The sequence below is a fragment of the Choloepus didactylus genome, chromosome 8 (genome assembly GCF_015220235.1).
Source record: "Choloepus didactylus isolate mChoDid1 chromosome 8, mChoDid1.pri, whole genome shotgun sequence".
NCBI lineage: Eukaryota > Metazoa > Chordata > Mammalia > Pilosa > Megalonychidae > Choloepus > Choloepus didactylus.
Window position 1 is genome coordinate 105601826 of NC_051314.1, and position 21003 is coordinate 105622828.

At 37.0% G+C, this 21003-nt stretch overlaps 1 protein-coding gene across 3 annotated transcripts in view; it reads right to left on the minus strand.

The window, feature by feature from the left end:
- STK38L (serine/threonine kinase 38 like) overlaps positions 1 to 21003 on the minus strand; it is a 150699-nt gene that overhangs the window by 18657 nt on the left and 111039 nt on the right. For all 3 annotated transcript variants that reach the window (XM_037845515.1, XM_037845514.1, XM_037845513.1), the window contains exon 3: positions 8925 to 8976. In XM_037845515.1, coding sequence (XP_037701443.1) covers positions 8925 to 8976 — 52 coding nt within the window. The remainder of the gene's footprint in view (positions 1 to 8924; positions 8977 to 21003) is intronic.

A 21003-nucleotide genomic window follows, 5' to 3' on the forward strand; every position in this document is an offset into this window, starting at 1 on the left:
TAGAATTGACATCTTAACAATTTTTAGTCTTCCAATCTGTGAGTATGGAATGTTCTCCTATTTATTTAGGTCTTTGATTTCTCAGGGCAACGTTTTGTAGTTTTCTGAATACAAGTCCTCTACATTCTTGGTTAAATTTATTCCTAGATATTTGATTCTTTTAGTTGCTATTGTAAAATGGAATTTTTTTTCTTGATTTCCCCCTCAGCTTGCTCATTACCAGTGTTTAGAAACACTACTTATTTTTTGCACCTTGATCTTGTGTCCACCACTTTGCTGAATTCGTGTATTAGTTCTAGTAGGTTGCTCCACATTTTTTGGGACCTTTTAAATATAGGATAATGCCTTCGGCAAATATTGAAGGTTTTACTTCTTTCTTCCCAATCTGTATGTCTCTTATTTCTTTTTCTTGCCTAACTGCTTTGGCTACAACTTGCAGTAGAATACTAAGTAACACATCGGTGACAGTGGGCATCCTTGTCTTGTTCCAGATCTTAGTGGGAAAGCCATCCTATTATTTCTAACAATTGATAATCTTTACTCTTGAGGTGGAGGTCATTAAATATTTCATCTTAACCAATTCAGCTTTATTCAATATCTATACATTACTCATTTGTTCTTTTATCTATATGTTAACTTAATTCAAAGTAAAAGTTAAAGTTTAGGAATGCTAATAGTATTATGATACTGATTTTTATTCTGCCAGGAAATCTACTTTGCTTGAATTCCTTTGTTACAACTATTAAGACTTAGAGACCAAAACAACACAATGGCAGTGTTTCCACAGCAAATTACTTTGATAAAATTCATTCTTGGGCAAATTATAATAAATTGCTTAAATTTTGGCACACAATCCAAAAATATGACATTGCAAAAAAATTAGGAGAAGAATGTATTAAAATATTCAAGTCAGGAATTTCATAATTGATTCTCCAAAGATTGGAAAAAATAACTACCATTAATAACTAGCACTATGAAAAAACTGAAGGCTACAAAAATGAGAGTTTATTTCATTGTTCTAATTCTCATTCCACCTCCCTAGTTTTTTGACAAAATTAGCTCCTAATAGAGGTGACAGAGTGGGAAATAAACAAAACCAGTGAAAAAAACTAATGTTCAACTTCAAATGAACCTTATCAAGCTTTCAGTGATTCAATTCTGAAGGGGTGACAAGTCAGGCTGACCATAACAGCTCAGAAATATTACTCCTAGATGCAGCTCAAGGCGTAACCACTGAATAAGTCCCTTCCAACTCCTGGGTACAGCTGTTTTAAAAAGGGTAAGGTGAATTATTAACTAGATATATGTAAATGTGTATCATCAATGCAATGGAATTGATACTTATGAAAGTTTAAAAGGATGAAATCAAGAAATTATTTAAGTGCTTTCAATTGTAGTCAAATAGCTAAACAAAGTTACACAATTAGGTATATCACTGATGGAAATTATGACAGTATGAAGATCAAAGTCAAGTATATAATTTAAAGAGACTTTGCCTGTTGTCATTTCCCATTTCTAATATAGCAGACAACAGTGAAAAAGAATTTTTTTTTTCAAGAAGTCAGGCAGTAAAGGAAATTAAGTAACTACAATAAAGGCACAATAATCATTACTCTATTTACCTAAAACCTATCGACATCAGTGGTTGTATATTAACTTAAAAAACAGATTTCCCTAATCATGGGATTAGGTGATGTGCCAGTTTGAATGTATATGTCCCCCAAAACGCCATTATCTTTGATGCAATCTTGTGTGGACAGATGTATTAGTGTTGATTAGATTGTAATTCTTTGATTGATTGTTTCCATGGAGATGTGACCCTGCCCATTCAGCTTGGGACTTGATTAGTTTACTAGAGCACTATATAAGCTCAGACAGAAGGAGCAAGCTTGCTTCAGCCAAGAGGGACACTTTTAAGAATGCACAGACACTGAGAGAGGAGCTGCAGCTTACAAAGACATTTTGGAGATGGCCATTGAAAGCAGACTTTTGCTCCGGAGAAGCTAAGAGAGGACAAAACACCCCAAGAGCAACTGAGAGTGACAGTTTGAAGAGAAGCTGCAGCCCAGAGAGGAATGTCCTGGGAGAAAGACATTTTGAAACCAGAACTCTGGAGCAGACACCCGCCACGTGCCTTCCCAGCTAACAGAGGTTTTCCAGACGCCACTGGCCATCCTCTAGTGAAAGTACCTGATTATTGACACCTTATCTTGGATACCTTATGGCCTTGAGACTGTAACTTTGTAACCAAATAAACCCCCTTTATAAAAGCCGATCCATTTCTAGCGTTTTGCGAAAAGGCAGTATTAGCAAACTGGAACATGTTACTTTTCTAAGTATCAGTTTAATGCAGCACACTTAACAAAAATAAAGAAGATGGATCCTAGAGCAACAGTGCAAAGTATTTTTTGCTTCTTTTTGCATATATGCATAGTAGATATTCAAAAATACCTTTTGAATAAAAAATAACTGAATTACTAATAAAGATAGCCCAAAATGTAGCTTGCTTGAAACACTTTAAGACTACATTAAAAATGCCACATGGTGGCACTGTAGTACCATGTCTTTCAAGGTAGTTTTTAAAAAAACAAATTATATAAATGATTAAATACAAGAGTTTTGAAAGACATTCTGTATTTCTGCCTTCATGGATTATAAAAGAGAATACAGTTGGGTGCAGTGGTAGAAATTTTAAACTGAAAGAAAAAGATGAGCTCATTACCAAGTTTCATAAATTACGCTAAAAACTGACAGACAAGACAGAGGCAGCAAAAGAAAATAATGTTTGTTAAGTATCTGATAGGTTGTATTATGCAGCAAATAAAGGATGTGTACAGACTTTCAGAGACAGCTATTTAATGCCAGAAATACGTATGGAACATATCATTCTACAAAAGTGGGAGTCACTCATAACACTGTTACATTACTTCAAAAAATCGATTCCATGACTTTAATCTTAAAAATCAGTGTTACAGTGCAGAGGTAGCTGAATCAAGTTCACATTAATTAAAAAAAAAAATCAGTGAAAAAGCATGTTGAAGTATCTACTCATATCTACTCAGGGCTTGTGTAGCTTTAAAAGACAAATCAAAACATTTTGAGATAATCACATCCTTTGCTTTCCAAAGAAGCAAAAAAAATCTGTGGACAAAGCTTAACAGTTCCTGGCTTCTGTTCGCAGCTTGAACTTGCCTATTTTCATTTTCAATTACTGTAAATAATAGTCCATGTTTCAGGAAAATAGGAATATATCATTTTATTCTTTTCCGAATTTTATATTCTATTCTATTCTATTCTATTTTGAAATAAATTCAAAGTTATAGGAACAGTTGCAAAAACAATACAAACCCCATACACAGAACTCCAGCATACCCTGACCCCCTCCCCTGATACCCCAATCCACCAACTTTAACATGCTGTCACACTGGTATTTCTTTCCCTTCCTCCCTCCTTCCCTCCGTATCTATCATCCATCATCTATTGCTCTGTCTTCTGAACGTATGAGAGCTAGCTGCACCCATCCTTGAACAAACACTATAATTCACATATACAATTCCCATGAACAAGAACATTCTTTTATGCAATCCCATTAAATGCAGCTAACAAGTACTAGAGATTCAACATTGATACAAAGCATACATTCTACATTTCCTTTTTTTTTCCCCCTATGTCTCAACTGTGTCCCTTTGAGCCTCCTGTCCTCCATCTTCAGAACCCATCCAGGGTCATCCTTGGCATTCAGTTGTCATCTATTTAGAATGTCCTTTTATTTTTTATTTTTTCCTCAATTGTGGAAACATATATACAGCCTAAATCTTCCCATTCTACCCCCTCCCTAGCATTCCATTAGTGGGATTAATCACATTTAGAATGTTGTAATGCTATCTCTTTCCCACCATCCACTACTAGAAATTTCCCTTCACCTCAAACAGCAACCCTACACTCATTTCTTAACTCCCCATTGCCCCTTCTCCCATTTCTCTTAACCCATACTCTACTTTTCATCTCTATGGTCATATTCTCTGATAATTTCTTTGTGTTTACTGTGGGGCTTAAAATTAAACTCTTAAATCCATAACAATCTTGTTTTTCTTTGATACCAACTTAACTTCAATAGGACACATAAACCATGCTCCTATACTCCATTCCCCCACCTTTATATAGTTCTTGTCAAAACTTACATATTTTACATTGAGTTCAAAACCACTGATTTGTCATTAGAGTTTGTGTATTTTATATCATGGAAGAAGTAAATAGTGGAGTTACAAGTCACAAATTATTGACTTCTATTTGTATTCCATTGTGGTCAGAGAAATGTGCTTTGAGTATATCCAATCTTTTTTTTTTTTTTTTAATTTATTGACGCTTGTTTTATGTCCCAGCATATTAGTCCATTCTGGAGAAAGATCCATGATCACTAGAGAAAAATGAGTGTCTTGGTAATTTGGGATGTAAGGATCTATATATGTCTGTTAAAGTTCTCTATATCTCTTTCCCCTTTCTTTGTTTCTCTGTTGGTAGAGCTCCCTTTAGTATCTGAAGTAGGGCAGGTCTTTTATTAGCAAAATCTCTCAGCATTTGTTTGTCTGTGAAAAATTTAAGCTCTCCCTCAAATTTGAAGGAGAGTTTTGTTGGATAAAGTATTCTTGGTTGGAAATTTTTCTCTCTCAGTATTTTAAATACGTCATGCCACTGCCTTCTCGCCTCCATGGTGGCCACTGAGTAGTCACTACTTAGTCTTATGTTGTTTCCTTTGTATGTGGTGAATTGCTTTTCTCTTGCTGCTTTCAGAACTTGCTCCTTCTCTTCACTATTTGAGAGTCTGATCAGAATATGTCTCAGAGTGGGTTTATTTGGATTTATTCTATTTGGAGTTCGCTGGGCATTTATGCTTTGTGTATTTATATTCTGTAGAAGGTTTGGGAAATTTTCCCCAACTATTTCTTTGAATACTTTTTCCAGACCTTTACCCTTCTCTTCTCCTTTTGGGACACCAATGAGTCTTAAGTTTGGACGTTTTATTTTATCTATTGTATCCCTGAGATTCATTTCGATTTTTTCGATTTTTTTCTCCATTGTTTCTTTTGTTCTTTCATTTTCTGTTCTGTGGAATTCTAGGACACTGAGTCGCTGTTCAACTTCCTCTAAGCTTGTATTATGAGTATCCAGAGTCATCTTAATTTGGCCAACAGTTTCTTTTATTTCCATAAGGTCTTCTATTTTTTTATTTACTCTTGTAATGTTTTCTTTATGCTCTTCTAGGGTCTTCTTTATGTCCCTTATATCCTGTTACATGGTCTTCTTCATGTCCTTTATATCCTTTGCCATGTTTTCATTCCTCAATTGTAGTTCTTTGATTAATTCTGCCAAGTACTGTGTCTCTTCTGATATTTTGATTTGTGTCTTTGGGATTGCGTTCTCCATATCAGCTGGTTTTATCATATGCATTAAGATTTTCTGTTGTTTTTGGCCTCTTGGCATTTGCTTTGCTTGATAGGGTTCTTTCAAGTTGTTAAAGAAAAAAAAATGCCAATTTAATTTTTCAGAAATACAAGTTGGTGGCATACACTTTCTCTAACTAACCAGCAGATGGCATCTGCGAGTCACCTATACCCCTCAAGTCAGTTCTCAACTTTGTTCTTGTGGTGTGTGGGGAAATGATTCTTGTGGGGTTGAGTTGGTGAACTCAATTTGGGTGTGTTGCTGGAGCCGTCCGCCCTGAATGTGGGGCATGTGTCTGGGTGGCTAGGGAGGCAGGGCAGCTTTAATATTCAAACCTCCCAGGTGTTCCCGGAGATTCAAGGCTGTTACAAGAGTCTGAGCCTTCATTTCAGTTCTGCCCCCGATCCTCTCTGATGCTGACCCACAAACCACTGGCATTGATGTAGCATCCCTGGGTTTTCCGAGTGGGCCCCCCTTCTCAGCTGTGATATCCCAGGACCTCTGCTGAGGGAAGACTATGCTACATCACAAGTGTGCGCTGTCCCTCTAGGGAAGCCCCAGGCCGCCGGGCCGTGCAGGAACGCTCTCAGCCTGATGCAAAGATGGCTGAATGGGGCATCTCCACCCCTCCCCTCTCCTCGCACAGTTCCTCCTTCCCAGCTCTGGGACAACTGGCGCTGCTCTGGGCTGTGGGCACAGCCCCAGGCAGGAGTGTCTCCAGCCCGCCAGGAAGCGGCTGCAAGCAGCGGGGTTTCTTTCTCCTTCTGGCTCTCCCGTCCGCTCCCCTGGCCTTGACGGAATCTGCAGCAGGCTATCCTCCATGCCAGACACCGAGAGGCTGGCTCAGACTGCTTCTGCCATGCTTCACTGCGCGGTTTTCACCGTCGCAAATGCAGCCACTCTTGGGTTTTTCCCCTTTTTTTTTTTTTAAAGAACCAGACCGTCTCCAAATGCCAACCCCCGGCTTCCCCACACTGCAGGGTGGCTGCGGGTCTTTCAGCTGGCTTATTCACTCATTTAAGAATGCAGACTCCTGTTTTCACCAAGTGTACGGCCCCTGTGGTTCTAGCAGACCTTGTCCAGCTGGTGCATCGCTGAAACCGGTATTATGGGTCACCTTCTGGTTTTTATCTAACATTTTTCATGGAGGTGTTATTTTGCCCTGTCTCACCTAGCCGCCATCTTAGATTCTCCCCAATTCCTTTTTAAATGGTCTTCCTCAAACTCTCAATCTGTAGGGTGTCCAGTTTTTGTATAAGACACACACAGAGTACATAAAAGTTTTGAGATATGAAAGGGTTCAGTTATCAACTTCATTTCAGTGCATATACTTCAAATGGGCTCATTATATGATTTAAAGTTTGCACAAAAAATTCTCACAATTTATTTCACAAATAAATTTCTATTACAAGGTGAGTTAAGGATGAACACTAATTTTCATTTAAAAAAAACCTAGATTTTTATTTCTATAAACCATTGAAAAAAAAAAAAACCACCCCAACAAAGTGTCTCAGTACTAAAGAAATACTACTTCAGATGCCATTATGAAACCAACCCTCCAGCTTCTCTCATTTATTTTACCTGCTAGATCTTTGGTCATCTGTTTTTGTAATGTCTCTCTTAGACTCTAAATTAAAATTTTATGTTTAAGAGTTACGTATCAATACAGTGATGAATAATGGATATTAACAGTTATGATTATAGGAAGCTTATAAATTATAAGAAAGCCATTATTATTAATAATAAAAATGAAGAAAGATGTACTCAGTCTTATTTTTTCTCTTTAAACGGTAATATAGATTTAAATCATTACCTTTCTTTTCCTCTAAAATTTAAAGAAGATAAAATTTGAAAAGAGTTTTTAAAATATTTCATTGCAATTTTTTGTACATAATAAAAATTTTTAAATGTAAAATTAAGTCAGTTTTCAAGACTGAGACAACTGATTTACAAAGTAACCAACTTTGGGATAAAAAATAAAATATTTTGTTATTTGATTTAAATATTGCAACTATAAAGATACAGGTATAGTCCTTGGAAAAGTGGCAGGGAAGATTTAGACAACAATTTGATTTCAAATCATTATCTGGAGGTCTACTCCTTAAATATGGAAACTCTTTCCTGATCACTGAAAACTGTTAAATTAATTAATATGGGTTGTGACACCCTAACTCCTAGAAAAGTACACATTTCTTAGTAAGCTATTCTAAGGCTAGCCTTCCATTATGTGCTATTAACTTACCTATTTCCTTCACTGCTGAAATGTAAGAACTTATTACTCTGCATATCTATTCATTATTTTGTATATACCTCTCATCTTTACTGTAAATTCTACCCCTTCTTTAAACTTCAAATCAAAGGTTACCTCTCCCATTAAGTCTTTACTGATTCCTTAAATTAGAAAAAATTCTTTTCTGTATTTCTAAAGCTTGCCACATTCTACCATATATACATAATTTTATACACACATACAGACACAATTGTTGTAGCTCTCTTTCTAATCTGTAAATTTCTTGAGGGCAAGAGCCATCGATCATTTGTTAATTTATTCATCAAATATTTATTCTCACCCCCTGCCAGGCTCTGGAGATGTCATGCTGAATAAGACATGGTGTAGGTGGTTGTGGAGTTTCTATTCTATGGAGAATAGTATTGTTAAGTGCAACCACAGGCACTGGAAGACAGTGTTATGGTAAAATGTAGAAAGAGTACCTTGGGATATTGGGAAGATTTCCCAGTAAAAGTGAAGCCTAAGTGAGACCTAAAGCTACTTGAAGAATAGGAGATGGGCAGCAGGCATTAGAAAGAAGTCAAAGTGGCAGATAGCATGTGAAGAGGTCCACAGGCAAAGAGAGGGACAACAGTTCAATGTTGTTGGCCAGTGCAGGGATGTGGTGACAAGAGGAGACTAGAGAGAGAGCAGAAGCTAAATCCTTATCTTGTATGCCAGTCATAAAGAGTTTGCCCTTATTCTGCACTCAGAGCCAATGAGGGTTTTCAGTAAAGGAGGTAAGTTATCAAATCTGCTTTTAGAAAATCTCCCTATCTGGTTGCAGCATGAAAAAAAACTAGGGAAGGAGTGGGGCCAAGTCTGGAAGTAAAGAGACCAATTGGAGGCAGTTATTCTTCAGATGAAATATACAGGAATTTAAGCTACAATAGAGATGCTGGAACCAAGAAAGTGGATACTTTTAAGAAATATTTAGAAAAAAATTTGATAAGGTCTAGCAATTGATTGATTCCTCTTGGTGCCCCACTTTCTTGTTCCATATACCTAGAATACTGCAGATACTATTCACTAAATATATGTTTTTGGAATAAAAAAAGGTAACTCCTTTTAAAGATATCCATGATAGCAACAAAGTAAGAAACCTATATTCAAATGATGAAATCCACATTACCTAACTTACAAAATCATTTGTTATCAGTAAATGAAAAAGTCACTTGGGTTGCTTTCATAAAGTAATTATAGCTTATAGTACCTCTTCATCTGCTAATCCTTCTTCTTCCATGGCCACTTCTAATTTCTTCTGCCTTTTCAAAAGAAAAAATAATTTAAGTTTTGATTAAATTCCTAATTACTCCCATTTAAGAAATACACATTTATTTATTCAAGTTTACCACTTCAGTTACCTACACTTTTAGCGTGTTTTTTCAGTGAATATTTTCAAGGTGGATCGATACAGGCAGTAAGAAGAGATTTCTATCTCATATCAATGAATAATTTACTTATAAAACTTTTCTCACTTTCTGGCCTAAACGAATTGTTAGCAAAGGTATCAAATGTTTTAATATAGAAAACACTGCTATCTAATGTTCAATCAGCTAAAATCATTACTAATTAATATATTTATACTAATGAGATAAAAAAATGAATATAGCAGCTAACACTCCAAATTTTTGTGTTTGAATCCTAGTTCTAACAATACTAGCTACATGAGCTTGTTTAAGTCCCTCACTTAATATCTATGCTCATTTTTCCTAAACCATTCAAGGAAACATGTTCAATCCAGATGAGTATTTTATTCTAATTCTTTAAAAACTGGGAAGTCATATAATTAAGATCACTAATATTTCTTTCCTATGGAAAATCCTATAAGAAATGTACATAAAGCCTGTTAATAAATCAGAATCTCAATGGAGAAGATGAGGTCCATAAAATCCAAAACATATTCTCCACCCATTTTTATCTTTTGTTTACATGTTGTTCCCCACAAACCCCAACCCTTACAATGGAATAAGCTCCTAACATCAGATTCAGCGCCTGCCATCATACACCCCTAGGCAATGGAAAGTTCCTTGTTGAATGACTTCTACAGAGTTTTCTCCTCTTCAGAAAGAATTCAAAGAGTAAGAGGATCATTAATCTGGGAGGGAATGCAAGCAATATATAAGCAACTTTGTCTCTCAAATCTTCATTAACCTCTTTCTTCAATCACTTCCAAGCCTAACAGTTCATGAAACCATCCCTAATTCTAGGAGAGATACAGTAATTTTCATCTATTTCTACCATATCTAAATAGGAAGACCCATAACCTCTCACATACCTTTTTTAAAAATAGTTTTTCTCCTTAAGTATCCTTAAATTTTCCTCTGGTTTAGTACCTTATTATTTATTAGGCTCATGCATTTATACAGTAAGTTAAGCCTTAAAGACTCATCATATGTCTTACTAAAGTTTAACCTTTTAGAGATTAAGAGCTGAATGTTTGACTTCCACAGCTCTAATTAGAAACCAATTTAAAAAAAAAATTGGTAGATACTTTATTTTTACCCCCTTTGTTTGGAAATAGAGGGCAAATTCTAAATAACTTTAAGGTTTCAGCATGAAAAGTCAATTAATCTTTAAAATTCTAGTGAAAAGAGAACTTCCAGGGAAGATGGTGGAGTAGGAAGCTCCAGGACGCACTCCTCCTTCAAAAACAGCTAGTGGCCTGGCAGAAACTGTCTGCAATAACTGTTCTGGGGCTCCACAGGCCAGGGGAGCACTGTACAGCATCCAGAGAAAAGAGGGTGAGAGAAGCTGAGAAACTGCAGTAATGAACTCTGAGTAACTTGCTCTGTAGCAGATGCTTACACTCATCCCCCACTGTCTAGAGGAGCAGTCATCCCTTGTTGACTGCTGCAGATGGAAAGGGACATAGAAGTCCTCTTCACCAAGAACAGGGTGGGGCATGATGAAGTACTGATCACGGCTTTTGATCAGTGAATATGTATCACTGGGCACAGCTCTGAACAGCTGTTTTAGTCCACACTAGACAGACCACCATGGCCATTTCAACCCTGCCCTAAAAGGGGCAAAGGCAGTAGAAGTTTAAAGATGCAGGGCCACCTTAGTGCTACAGGGAACAGTTTGATGAAAAGTGACATCTGCTGGCCAGACCAGGAAAGTGCAGCTTTGGGGAGCGAGCAAAAAGGCTGGTCTGGTGTCTTTCCTGACCCTCTCCCCAGGGCTCTTTGTAACTGGTCTACAACACCTTTGTGGGTTCCTGGCCTTGTTTGCGCTGGGAAATACTGAGATAGGAAAGTCCTCTCCAGAGTGACCATCCTCCTAGAATTGGACCTCCAGGCAAAAGCAGATAGAGGCAATGAAAGGACAGTTAGGGGGAAAAAAACAACAACAAAGAACTACACAGGCAAAATAAAAACAACTAGAAAAGATCAATATTTAAAGAGAATAAACAGAAGAAAGGAAGCTTTCCCCTGGGGAGTGAAATAATTGCATTTTAGCGTAATCTTAAAAATGGTACTACATACCCAGGGCAAGAATCAGATGAAGAAGAGCTGGAAAAATCTGATCAGTTAAACACGGGCAATTCTAAAGGTCTAGAATAAGTTGAACCAAGTGTCAAAGAAGAGCCTTAACACAAAGGCAATCAACAATAAAACCCTAAGCAAAAGAGAGACTGCCCTTCAGAATATTAAAAGCAGGAAGATGTGGCCCTGTCAAAGGAACAAAGTTAAAACTCAGAGGAGAAACAGAATTTTGAACAACTAATGAAAGATGTTCAAACCAATATCCTAAATCAATTCAAGGAAATGATGGAAATATGGCTAAAGAAATAAAGGATATTAAGAAAACACTGGGTGAGCATAAAGCAAAATTTGAAAGTATGAAAAGAAGCATAACAGAACTTATAAGAAACAAAGACACAACAAAAGAGATGAAAAATACACTAGAGGCAAATAGCAGATTTAACAGGCAGAAGAAAGGAATAGCAAACTAGAACACAGGACAATCAAAATCTTCCAGATAAAAGAACAGATAGAGAAAAGAATGGGAGAAAATGGAGTATAGTCTCTGGGAACTGAATGAAAACACAAAGCACACAAACTTAGACATCCTGGGAGTCCCAAAAAGGGATGAGAAGGGAAAGGGGGAAGAGAGAATATTTGAGGAAATAATGGCAGAAAATTTTCCAACTCTAATGAAAGACAAAAATACACATCTTCAAGAAGTGCAGCATACTCCAAACAGAATAAATCCGAATAGACCTACTCTGACACATGCTAATCAGAATGTTAAATGCAAAAGATATAGAGAATCCTGAAAGCAACAAGAGAAAAGCAATTTATCACATACAAGAGAATTGCAATAAGATTAAGTGCCCATTTCTCATCAGAAACCATGGAGTCAAATAGGCAGTGGTATGATATATTTAAGATAATGAAAGAGAAAACTGGCAGCCAAGAATTTTTACCTGGCAAAACCATCTTTCAAAAATCAGGGAGAGTTTAAAATATTCACAGATAAAGTAAGAGAATTCATCAACAAGAGAACTGCCCTACAAGAAATTCTAAAGGGAATTCTGCAGATTGAAAGGAAAAGACAGGAGACAGAGGCTGGGAAGAGTATAGAAATGAAGATTATCAGTAAGGTAACCAATAGGGTAAAGAGGGAGACAAAAATAAGATATGACATACAAAAACCAAAGGAGGTCCTCAAGAGCAACTAGTAAATAGCCAGGAACAACTAGTAAATAGTCTGGAACAACTGCTGGGGGACATCCGTGACCAGACACAACTCGTACACTAGTCCAGAATGAGTAGAATGGCTGCAACTGCAGCATATAACTAGAAACTTGATACTGATTATACACTCCTCCTGAAACCTGGGCTCATCTGCTCTGGGAAAATCTGATTGGGGTAATCAAGGAAACCTGATACCTTAGACAACAAAAAATTACAAGTCACACTAGGAATAATGAAGATATGGCCCAGTCAAAGGAATAAATTTAAACTTTAAAAGAGATACAGGAATTGAAACAACTAATTAAAGATCATCAAACAAATCTTCTAAATCAAATCAATGAATTGAAGGAAAATGTGGCAAAAGAGATGAGGATATAAAGACGACACTGGGTGACCATAAAGAAGAATTTGTAAGCTTGAAAAAAACAAATGGCAGAACATATGGGAATGAAAGGCAAAATAGAAAAGATGAAAACACTATGGAGACATACAACAGCAGATGTGAAGAGGCAGAAGAAAGGATTCATGAACTAGAGGACAAAACATCCGAAATCCTACACACAAACAGATAGGGAAAAGAATGGAAAAATATGAGCACGGGCTGAGGGAGCTGAATGACAACATGAAGCACATGAATATACACATCATGGGTAACCCAGAAGTAGAAGAGAAGGGAAAAGGGGCAGAAATAATAATGGAAGAAATAATCACTGACAATTTCCTATCTCTTATGAAAGACATAAAATTACAGATCCAAGAAGCGCAGCATATCTCGAACAGAATAGACCTACTCCAAGACATTTAATAATCAGATTATCAAATGTCAAATACAAAGAGAGAATTCTAAAAGCATCAAGAGAAACGTGATTCATCACATACAAGGGAAGCTCAATAAAAGTATATGCAGATTTCTCAATAGAAACCATGGAGGTGAGAAGGCAGTGGTATGATATATTTAAGATACTGAAGGAGAAAAACTGCCAACCAAGAATTACATATCTGGCAAAACTGTCCTCCAAAAATGAGGGAGAGTTTAAAATATTTTCAGACAAATAGACACTGAGAGAGTTTGTAAACAATATACCTGCTCAACAAGAAATACTAAATGAAGCAGTATAGACAGATAGGAAAAACAGGAGAAAGAGGTTTGGAGAAGAGTGTAGAAATGAAGACTATCAGTAAGGGTAAAAAGAGAGAAAGAAAATAAATAAAATAAGTTATTATATTAAAATCCAAAAGACAAAATGGTAGGCAGCAGACATTATGTTGAGTGAAATTGGCCAGAAATAAAAGGACAAATACTATATGGTCTCACTAATATTAATTAACACTAATGAGCGAAACTTGAAAGTTAAAGTTGAGAACACAGGTAATCAGGAGATAGAGGGTAGAGATCAGGCATCTGATGCTGAAGGAGTACAGAATGTTCAACAGGATCCATTGTATAGATCCAAAAATAGATAGCACAATACTGTATGCTGGTAGCACAATATGATAAGTACACTGAACAAAGATGAATGTGACTATGGGTGAAAAAAGGAAGGCTAGGGGCATGTACGATATCAGAAAGAAAGAGGATTAAGACTGGGACTAGATAACTTAGTGAAACCTAGAGTGGTCAATAATGGTGATTAAGTATATTACTACAAGAATGTTTTTACATGAAAGAGAAGAAACGAATGTCAACATTGCAAGGTGCTGAAAACTGGATGTATAAGGGAAAAAATACAATCAACGAACTAGAGTCTATAGTTAACAATAACACTGTAATATGCTTCCATTAATTGTAACAAAGGCAATATACCAGAGCTAAATGTCTATAAGAGGGGGATAAAAAAGAGTGGTATGGGATTTTTGGTGTTGGTATTATTGTATGACCTTTTCATTGTATTTTATTTTCCTTTTTTTATTCTTCCTTCTCTCTACTTCCCCTTTCATTGCAGAAGAAATGGAAATGTCCTCATATAGACTGTGGTGGTAAATGCTAAATACGTATTTATACCTGGAATGATTGATTGTTTACTTAGAATGGATTGTATGGTGTGTGAATAAAACTGTTTAAAAAGTAAAAGTAAAAACTAAAAAAAAAACACAAAGGATTAAATTGTTGATGTAAGTACTGCCTTTACAGTTATAACATTGAATCTTAATGGATTAAACTCCCCAATCAAAAGACACAGAATTACAAAATGGATAAAAAGTATGATCTATCTATATGCCGTCTACAAGAGACTCACCTTACATCCAAGGGCACAAATAGGTTGAAAATAAAAGCTTGGAAAAAAATATTCCACACAAACAGTAACCAAAAAAGAGCTGGGGGTGCTATAGTAATAATGGTACATAATAATAAATAAAGTAATAAAAGAGACTTTAAATACTAAATGAGACAAAGAAGGACACTATGTATTAATAAAAGGGGTAATCCACCAGGAAACAACAATCATAAATAGTTATGAACCTAATAGGGTGTACCAAAATAGATGAGGGAAGCATTAGCAAACTGAAGGAAACAATCCACATCTCTAAAATAACAGTTGGAGGCTTCAAAACACCACTCACATTAATAGATAGAACGTCAAGATAGAGGATCAATAAGGAAACAGAGAACTTGAATAATGTGATAAATGAACTAGACCTATGAGACAGCAGGATATATATTCTTCTTAAGTGCCCATGGAACATTCTACAGGATAGACCACATGTTGGGTCACAAAACAAGTCCCAATAAATTTTAAAAGATTGAAATTATACAAAGCACTTTCTCTGACCATAATGGAACAAAGGTGGAAATCAGTAACAGGTGGAGCATCAGAAAATACACAAATATATGGAGATTAAACAACATACTCTTTACAGTGAGTGAAAGAAGAAACTGCAAGAGAAATCAACAAATATCTTGAGACAAATGAAAACAAGAACACAACATATCAAAACTTGTGGGATGCAGTGAAGGCAGTGCTGAGAAGGAAATTTAAAGCCCTAAACATCTAAAATAGAAGACTTAAAATAAAAGACCTAATTGCACACCTGGAGGAACTAGAAAAAGAACAGCAAGCTAATCCCAAAGCAAGGAGAAACAAAGACATAACAAAGATTAGAGCAGAAATAAATGAAATTGAGAATAAAAAACAATAGAGAGAATTAACAAAACCAACTTAGTTCTTTGACAAGATCAATAAAATTGACAAACCCTTAGCTAAACTGACAAAGAAAAAATGAGAGTATACGCAAATAAATAAAACCAGAAATTAGAAGGATGACATTACTACAGACTCCAAAGAAATAAAAAGGACCATAAGAACATATATACATGTTACATCATACAATGAACAACTGTATGCCAACAAATTAGACAATTCAGATAAAATGGACAATTCCTAGACACACACGAACTGCATACACTGACTTCAGAAGAAACAGAAGACCTCAACAGATCAATTACAAGCAAAGAGACTGAATCAGTCATCAAAAATCTCCCAACACAGGAAAGCCCAGAACCAGATGGCTTCACAGGTGAATTCTACCCATCATTCCAAAAAAGAATACCAATCCTACTTAAACTCCTTCAAAAATCTGAACAGGAGAGAACACTACCTAACTCATTCTACAAAGTCAACATAATATCAAAAGCCTACTAACACCAAAGCCTGCTAAAGATACTACCAGAAAAGAAAATTACAGACTAATTTCTCTAATGAATAAAGATGTAAAATGACTCAAAAAAATACTTGCAAATTGAATCCAACAGCACATTAAAAGAATTCTACACCATGATTAAATGGGTTTCATCCCAAGTACGCAAGACTGGCTCAACAAAAGAAAATCAATTAATGTAATATACCACATTAACAAATCAAAGGGGAAAACTACATGATCATCTCAACTGATTCAGAAAAGGCATTTGACAAAAACCAGCATCCTTTCTTGATAAAAACACTTTGAAATACAGGATTAGAAAGAAACTTCCTCAACATGATAAAGGGCATATATGAAAACCCCACAGTTAACATTGTACTCAATGGAGAGAGACTGAAAGATTTCCCTCTAAGATCAGAACAGGACAAGGATGCCAAATGTCAGCACTGTTATTCAACAACAGAAAACTAAATATCATTAAGATGTCAATTCTACCCAAATTGATTTATGGAATCAGTGCAATCACGATCAAAATTCCAATAGCCTATTTTGATGAACTGGAAAAGCTAATTATCAAATTTATTCAGCAGAGTAAAAGGCCTCTAATAAACAAAAACATCTTGAAAATGAAAAATGAAGTTGAAGGACTCACACTTCCTAACTTTAAAGCATATTACAAAGCTATAGTGGTCAAAACAATATGGTTCTGGCATAATGATAGACATACTGAACAACAAAACTGAATTGCGTGTTCAGAAATAGACTCGCACATTGATGGTCAATTGATTTTTGACAAGGCTGCCAAGTCCACTTGGACAGAACAGTCCCTTCAACAAGTGGTGCCAGGAGAACTGTATATCCATGTGCAAAGACCTAAATATAAGAGCCAGGACCATAAAACTCCTATAAGAAAATGCAGGGAAGCATCTTTAAGATCTTTGGGTAGGTAATGGTTTCCTAGACTTTACACTGAGAGCACAAGCAACCAAAGAAAACAACAGATGACTGGAACCCCCTCAAAACTGAAGACTTTTGTGCTTCAAAGAACTTTGTCAGGAAACTAAAAAGCTACCCTACTCAATTGGAGAAAATATTTGGAAAACACATATTGGATAAGGGTTTAATGTCCAGAACATATAATGAAATCCTACACCCAATAATAAAAAAAACAAACAACACAAAAAAGCAGCATAGGCGGGGCAAGATGACAGACGGGTGAGCTGTATGTTTTAGTTACTCCTCCAGGAAAGTAGGTAGAAAGCCAGGAACTGTGTGGACTGGACACCACAGAGCAATCTGACTTTGGGCATACTACATACAACACTCATGAAAACGTGGAACTGCTGAGATCAGCGAAATCTGTAAGTTTTTGCGGCCAGGGGACCCGCGCCACTCCCTGCCAGGCTCAGTCCCGTGGGAGGAGGGGCTGTCAGCTCCGGGAAGGAGAAGGGAGAACTGCAGTGGCAGCCCTTATCGGAAACTCATTCTACTGATTCAAACTCCAACCACAGATAGACTGAGACCACACACCAGAGAATCTGAGAGCAGCCAGCCCAGCAGAGAGGAGACAGGCACAGAAAAAAACAACACGAAAAACTACAAAATAAAAGCGGAGGATTTTTGGAGTTCTGGTGAACATAGAAAGGGGAAGGGCCCTGAGGCTCATATGCAAACCCCGAAGAAAAGCTGATCTCTCTGCCCTGTGGACCTTTCCTTAATGGCCCTGGTTGCTTTGTCTCTTAGCATTTCAATAATCCATTAGATCTCTGAGGAGGGCCCATTTTTTTTGTTTGTTTGTTTTGTTTTGTTTTGTTTTTTAATCCTTTTTTCTTTTTCTAAAACAATTACTCTAAGAAGCCCAATACAGAAAGCTTCAAAGACTTGCTATTTGGGCAGGTCAAGTCAAGAGCAGAACTAGGAGAGCTCTGAGACAAAACGCAATAATCCAGTGGCTGAGAAAATTCACTAAACACCACAACTTCCCAAGAAAAGGGGGGTGTCTGCTCACAGCCATCATCCTGGTGGACAGGAAACACTCCTGCCCATCGCCAGCCCCATAGCCCAGAACTGCCCCAGACAACCCAGTGTGACGGAAGTGCTTCAAATAACAGGCACACACCACAAAACTGGGCGTGGACATTAGCCTTCCCTGCAACCTCAGCTGATTGTCCCAGAGTTGGGAAGGTAGAGCAGTGTGAATTAACAAAGCCCCATTCAGCCATCATTTCAGCAGACTGGGAGCCTCCCTACACAGCCCAGCAGCCCAGAACTGCCCTGGGGGGACGGCACTCACCTGTGACATAGCACAGTCATCCCTCAACAGAGGACCCGGGGTGCACGGCCTGGAAGAGGGGCCCACTTGCAAGTCTCAGGAGCCATACGCCAATACCAAGGACTTGTGGGTCAGTGGCAGAGACAAACTGTGGCGGGACTGAACTGAAGGATTAGACTATTGCAGCAGCTTTAAAACTCAAGGATCACCAGGGAGATTTGATTGTTAGAGCCACCCCCCCCCTCCCTGACTGCCCAGAAACACGCCCCATATACAGGGCAGGCAACACCAACTACACACGCAAGCTTGGTACACCAATTGGACCCCACAAGACTCACTCCCCCACTCACCAAAAAGGCTAAGCAGGGGAGAGCTGGCTTGTGGAGAACAGGTGGCTCGTGGACGACACCTGCTGGTTAGTTAGAGAAAGTGTACTCCACAAAGCTGTAGATCAGATAAATTAGAGATAAGGACTTCAATTGGTCTACAAATCCTAAAAGAACCCTATCAAGTTCAGCAAATGCCACGAGGCCAAAAACAACAGAAAATTATAAAGCATATGAAAAAACCAGACGATATGGATAACCCAAGCCCAAGCACCCAAATCAAAAGACCAGAAGAGACACAACACAGCACCTAGAGCAGCTACTCAAAGAACTAAAGATGAACAATGAGACCATAGTACGGAAGATAAAGGAAATCAAGAAGACCCTAGAAGAGCATAAAGAAGACATTGCAAGACTAAATAAAAAAATGGATGATCTTATGGAAATTAAAGAAACTGTTGACCAAATTAAAAAGATTCTGGACACTCGTAGTACAAGACTAGAGGAAGTTGAACAACAAATCAGTGACCTCGAAAATGACAGAATGGAAAATGAAAGCATAAAAGAAAGAATGGGGAAAAAAATTGAAAAACTCGAAATGGAACTCAGGGATATGATAGATATTTTGAAACGTCTAAATATAAGACTCATTGGTGTCCCAGAAGGGGAAGAAAAGGGTAAAGGTCTAGGAAGAGTATTCAAAGAAATTGTTGGGGAAAACTTCCCAAATCTTCTAAACAACATAAATACACAAATCATAAATGCTCAGCGAACTCCAAATAGAATAAATCCAAATAAACCCACTCCGAGACATATACTGATCACACTATCAAACACAGAAGAGAAGGAGCAAGTTCTGAAAGCAGCAAGAGAAAAGCAATTCACCACATACAAAGGAAACAGCATAAGACTAAGTAGTGACTACTCAGCAGCCACCATGGAGGCAAGAAGGCAGTGGCACGATATATTTAAAATTCTGAGTGAGAAAAATTTCCAGCCAAGAATACTTTATCCAGCAAAGCTCTCCTTCAAATTTGAGGGAGAGCTTAAATTTTTCACAGACAAACAAATGCTGAGAGAATTTGCTAACAAGAGACCTGCCCTACTGGAGATACTAAAGGGAGCCCTACAGACAGAGAAACAAAGAAAGGACAGAGAGACTTGGAGAAAGGTTCAGTACTAAAGAGATTCGGTATGGGTACAATAAAGGATATTAATAGACAGAGGGGAAAAATATGACAAACATAAACCAAAGGATAAGATGGCCGATTCAAGAAATGCCTTCACGGTTATAACGTTGAATGTAAATGGATTAAACTCCCCAATTAAAAGATATAGATTCGCAGAATGGATAAAAAAAAATGAACCATCAATATGTTGCATACAAGAGACTCATCTTAGACACAGGGACACAAAGAAACTAAAACTGAAAGGATGGAAAAAAATATTTCATGCAAGCTACAGCCAAAAGAAAGCAGGTGTAGCAATATTAATCTCAGATAAAATAGACTTCAAATGCAGGGATGTTTTGAGAGACAAAGAAGGCCACTACATACTAATAAAAGGGGCAATACAGCAAGAAGAAATAACAATCGTAAATGTCTATGCACCCAACCAAGGTGCCACAAAATACATGAGAGAAACACTGGCAAAACTAAAGGAAGCAATTGATGTTTCCACAATAATTGTGGGAGACTTCAACACATCACTCTCTCCTATAGATAGATCAACCAGACAGAAGACCAATAAGGAAATTGAAAACCTAAACAATCTGATAAATGAATTAGATTTAATAGACATATACAGGACATTACATCCCAAATCACCAGGATACACATACTTTTGTAGTGCTCACGGAACTTTCTCCAGAATAGATCATATGATGGGACATAAAACAAGCCTCAATAAATTTAAAAAGATTGAAATTATTCAAAGCATATTCTCTGACCACAATGGAATACAATTAGAAGTTAATAACCATCAGAGACTTAGAAAATTCACAAATACCTGGAGGTTAAACAACACACTCCTAAACAATCAGTGGGTTAAAGAAGAAATAGCAAGAGAAATTGCTAAATATATAGAGACGAATGAAAATGAGAACACAACATACCAAAACCTATCGGATGCAGCAAAAGCAGTGCTCAGGGGGAAATTTATAGCACTAAACGCATATATTAAAAAGGAAGAAAGAGCCAAAATCAAAGAACTAATGGATCAACTGAAGAAGCTAGAAAATGAACAGCAAACCAATCCTAAACCAAGTACAAGAAAAGAAATAACAAGGATTAAAGCAGAAATAAATGACATAGAGAACAAAAAAACAATAGAGAGGATAAATATCACCAAAAG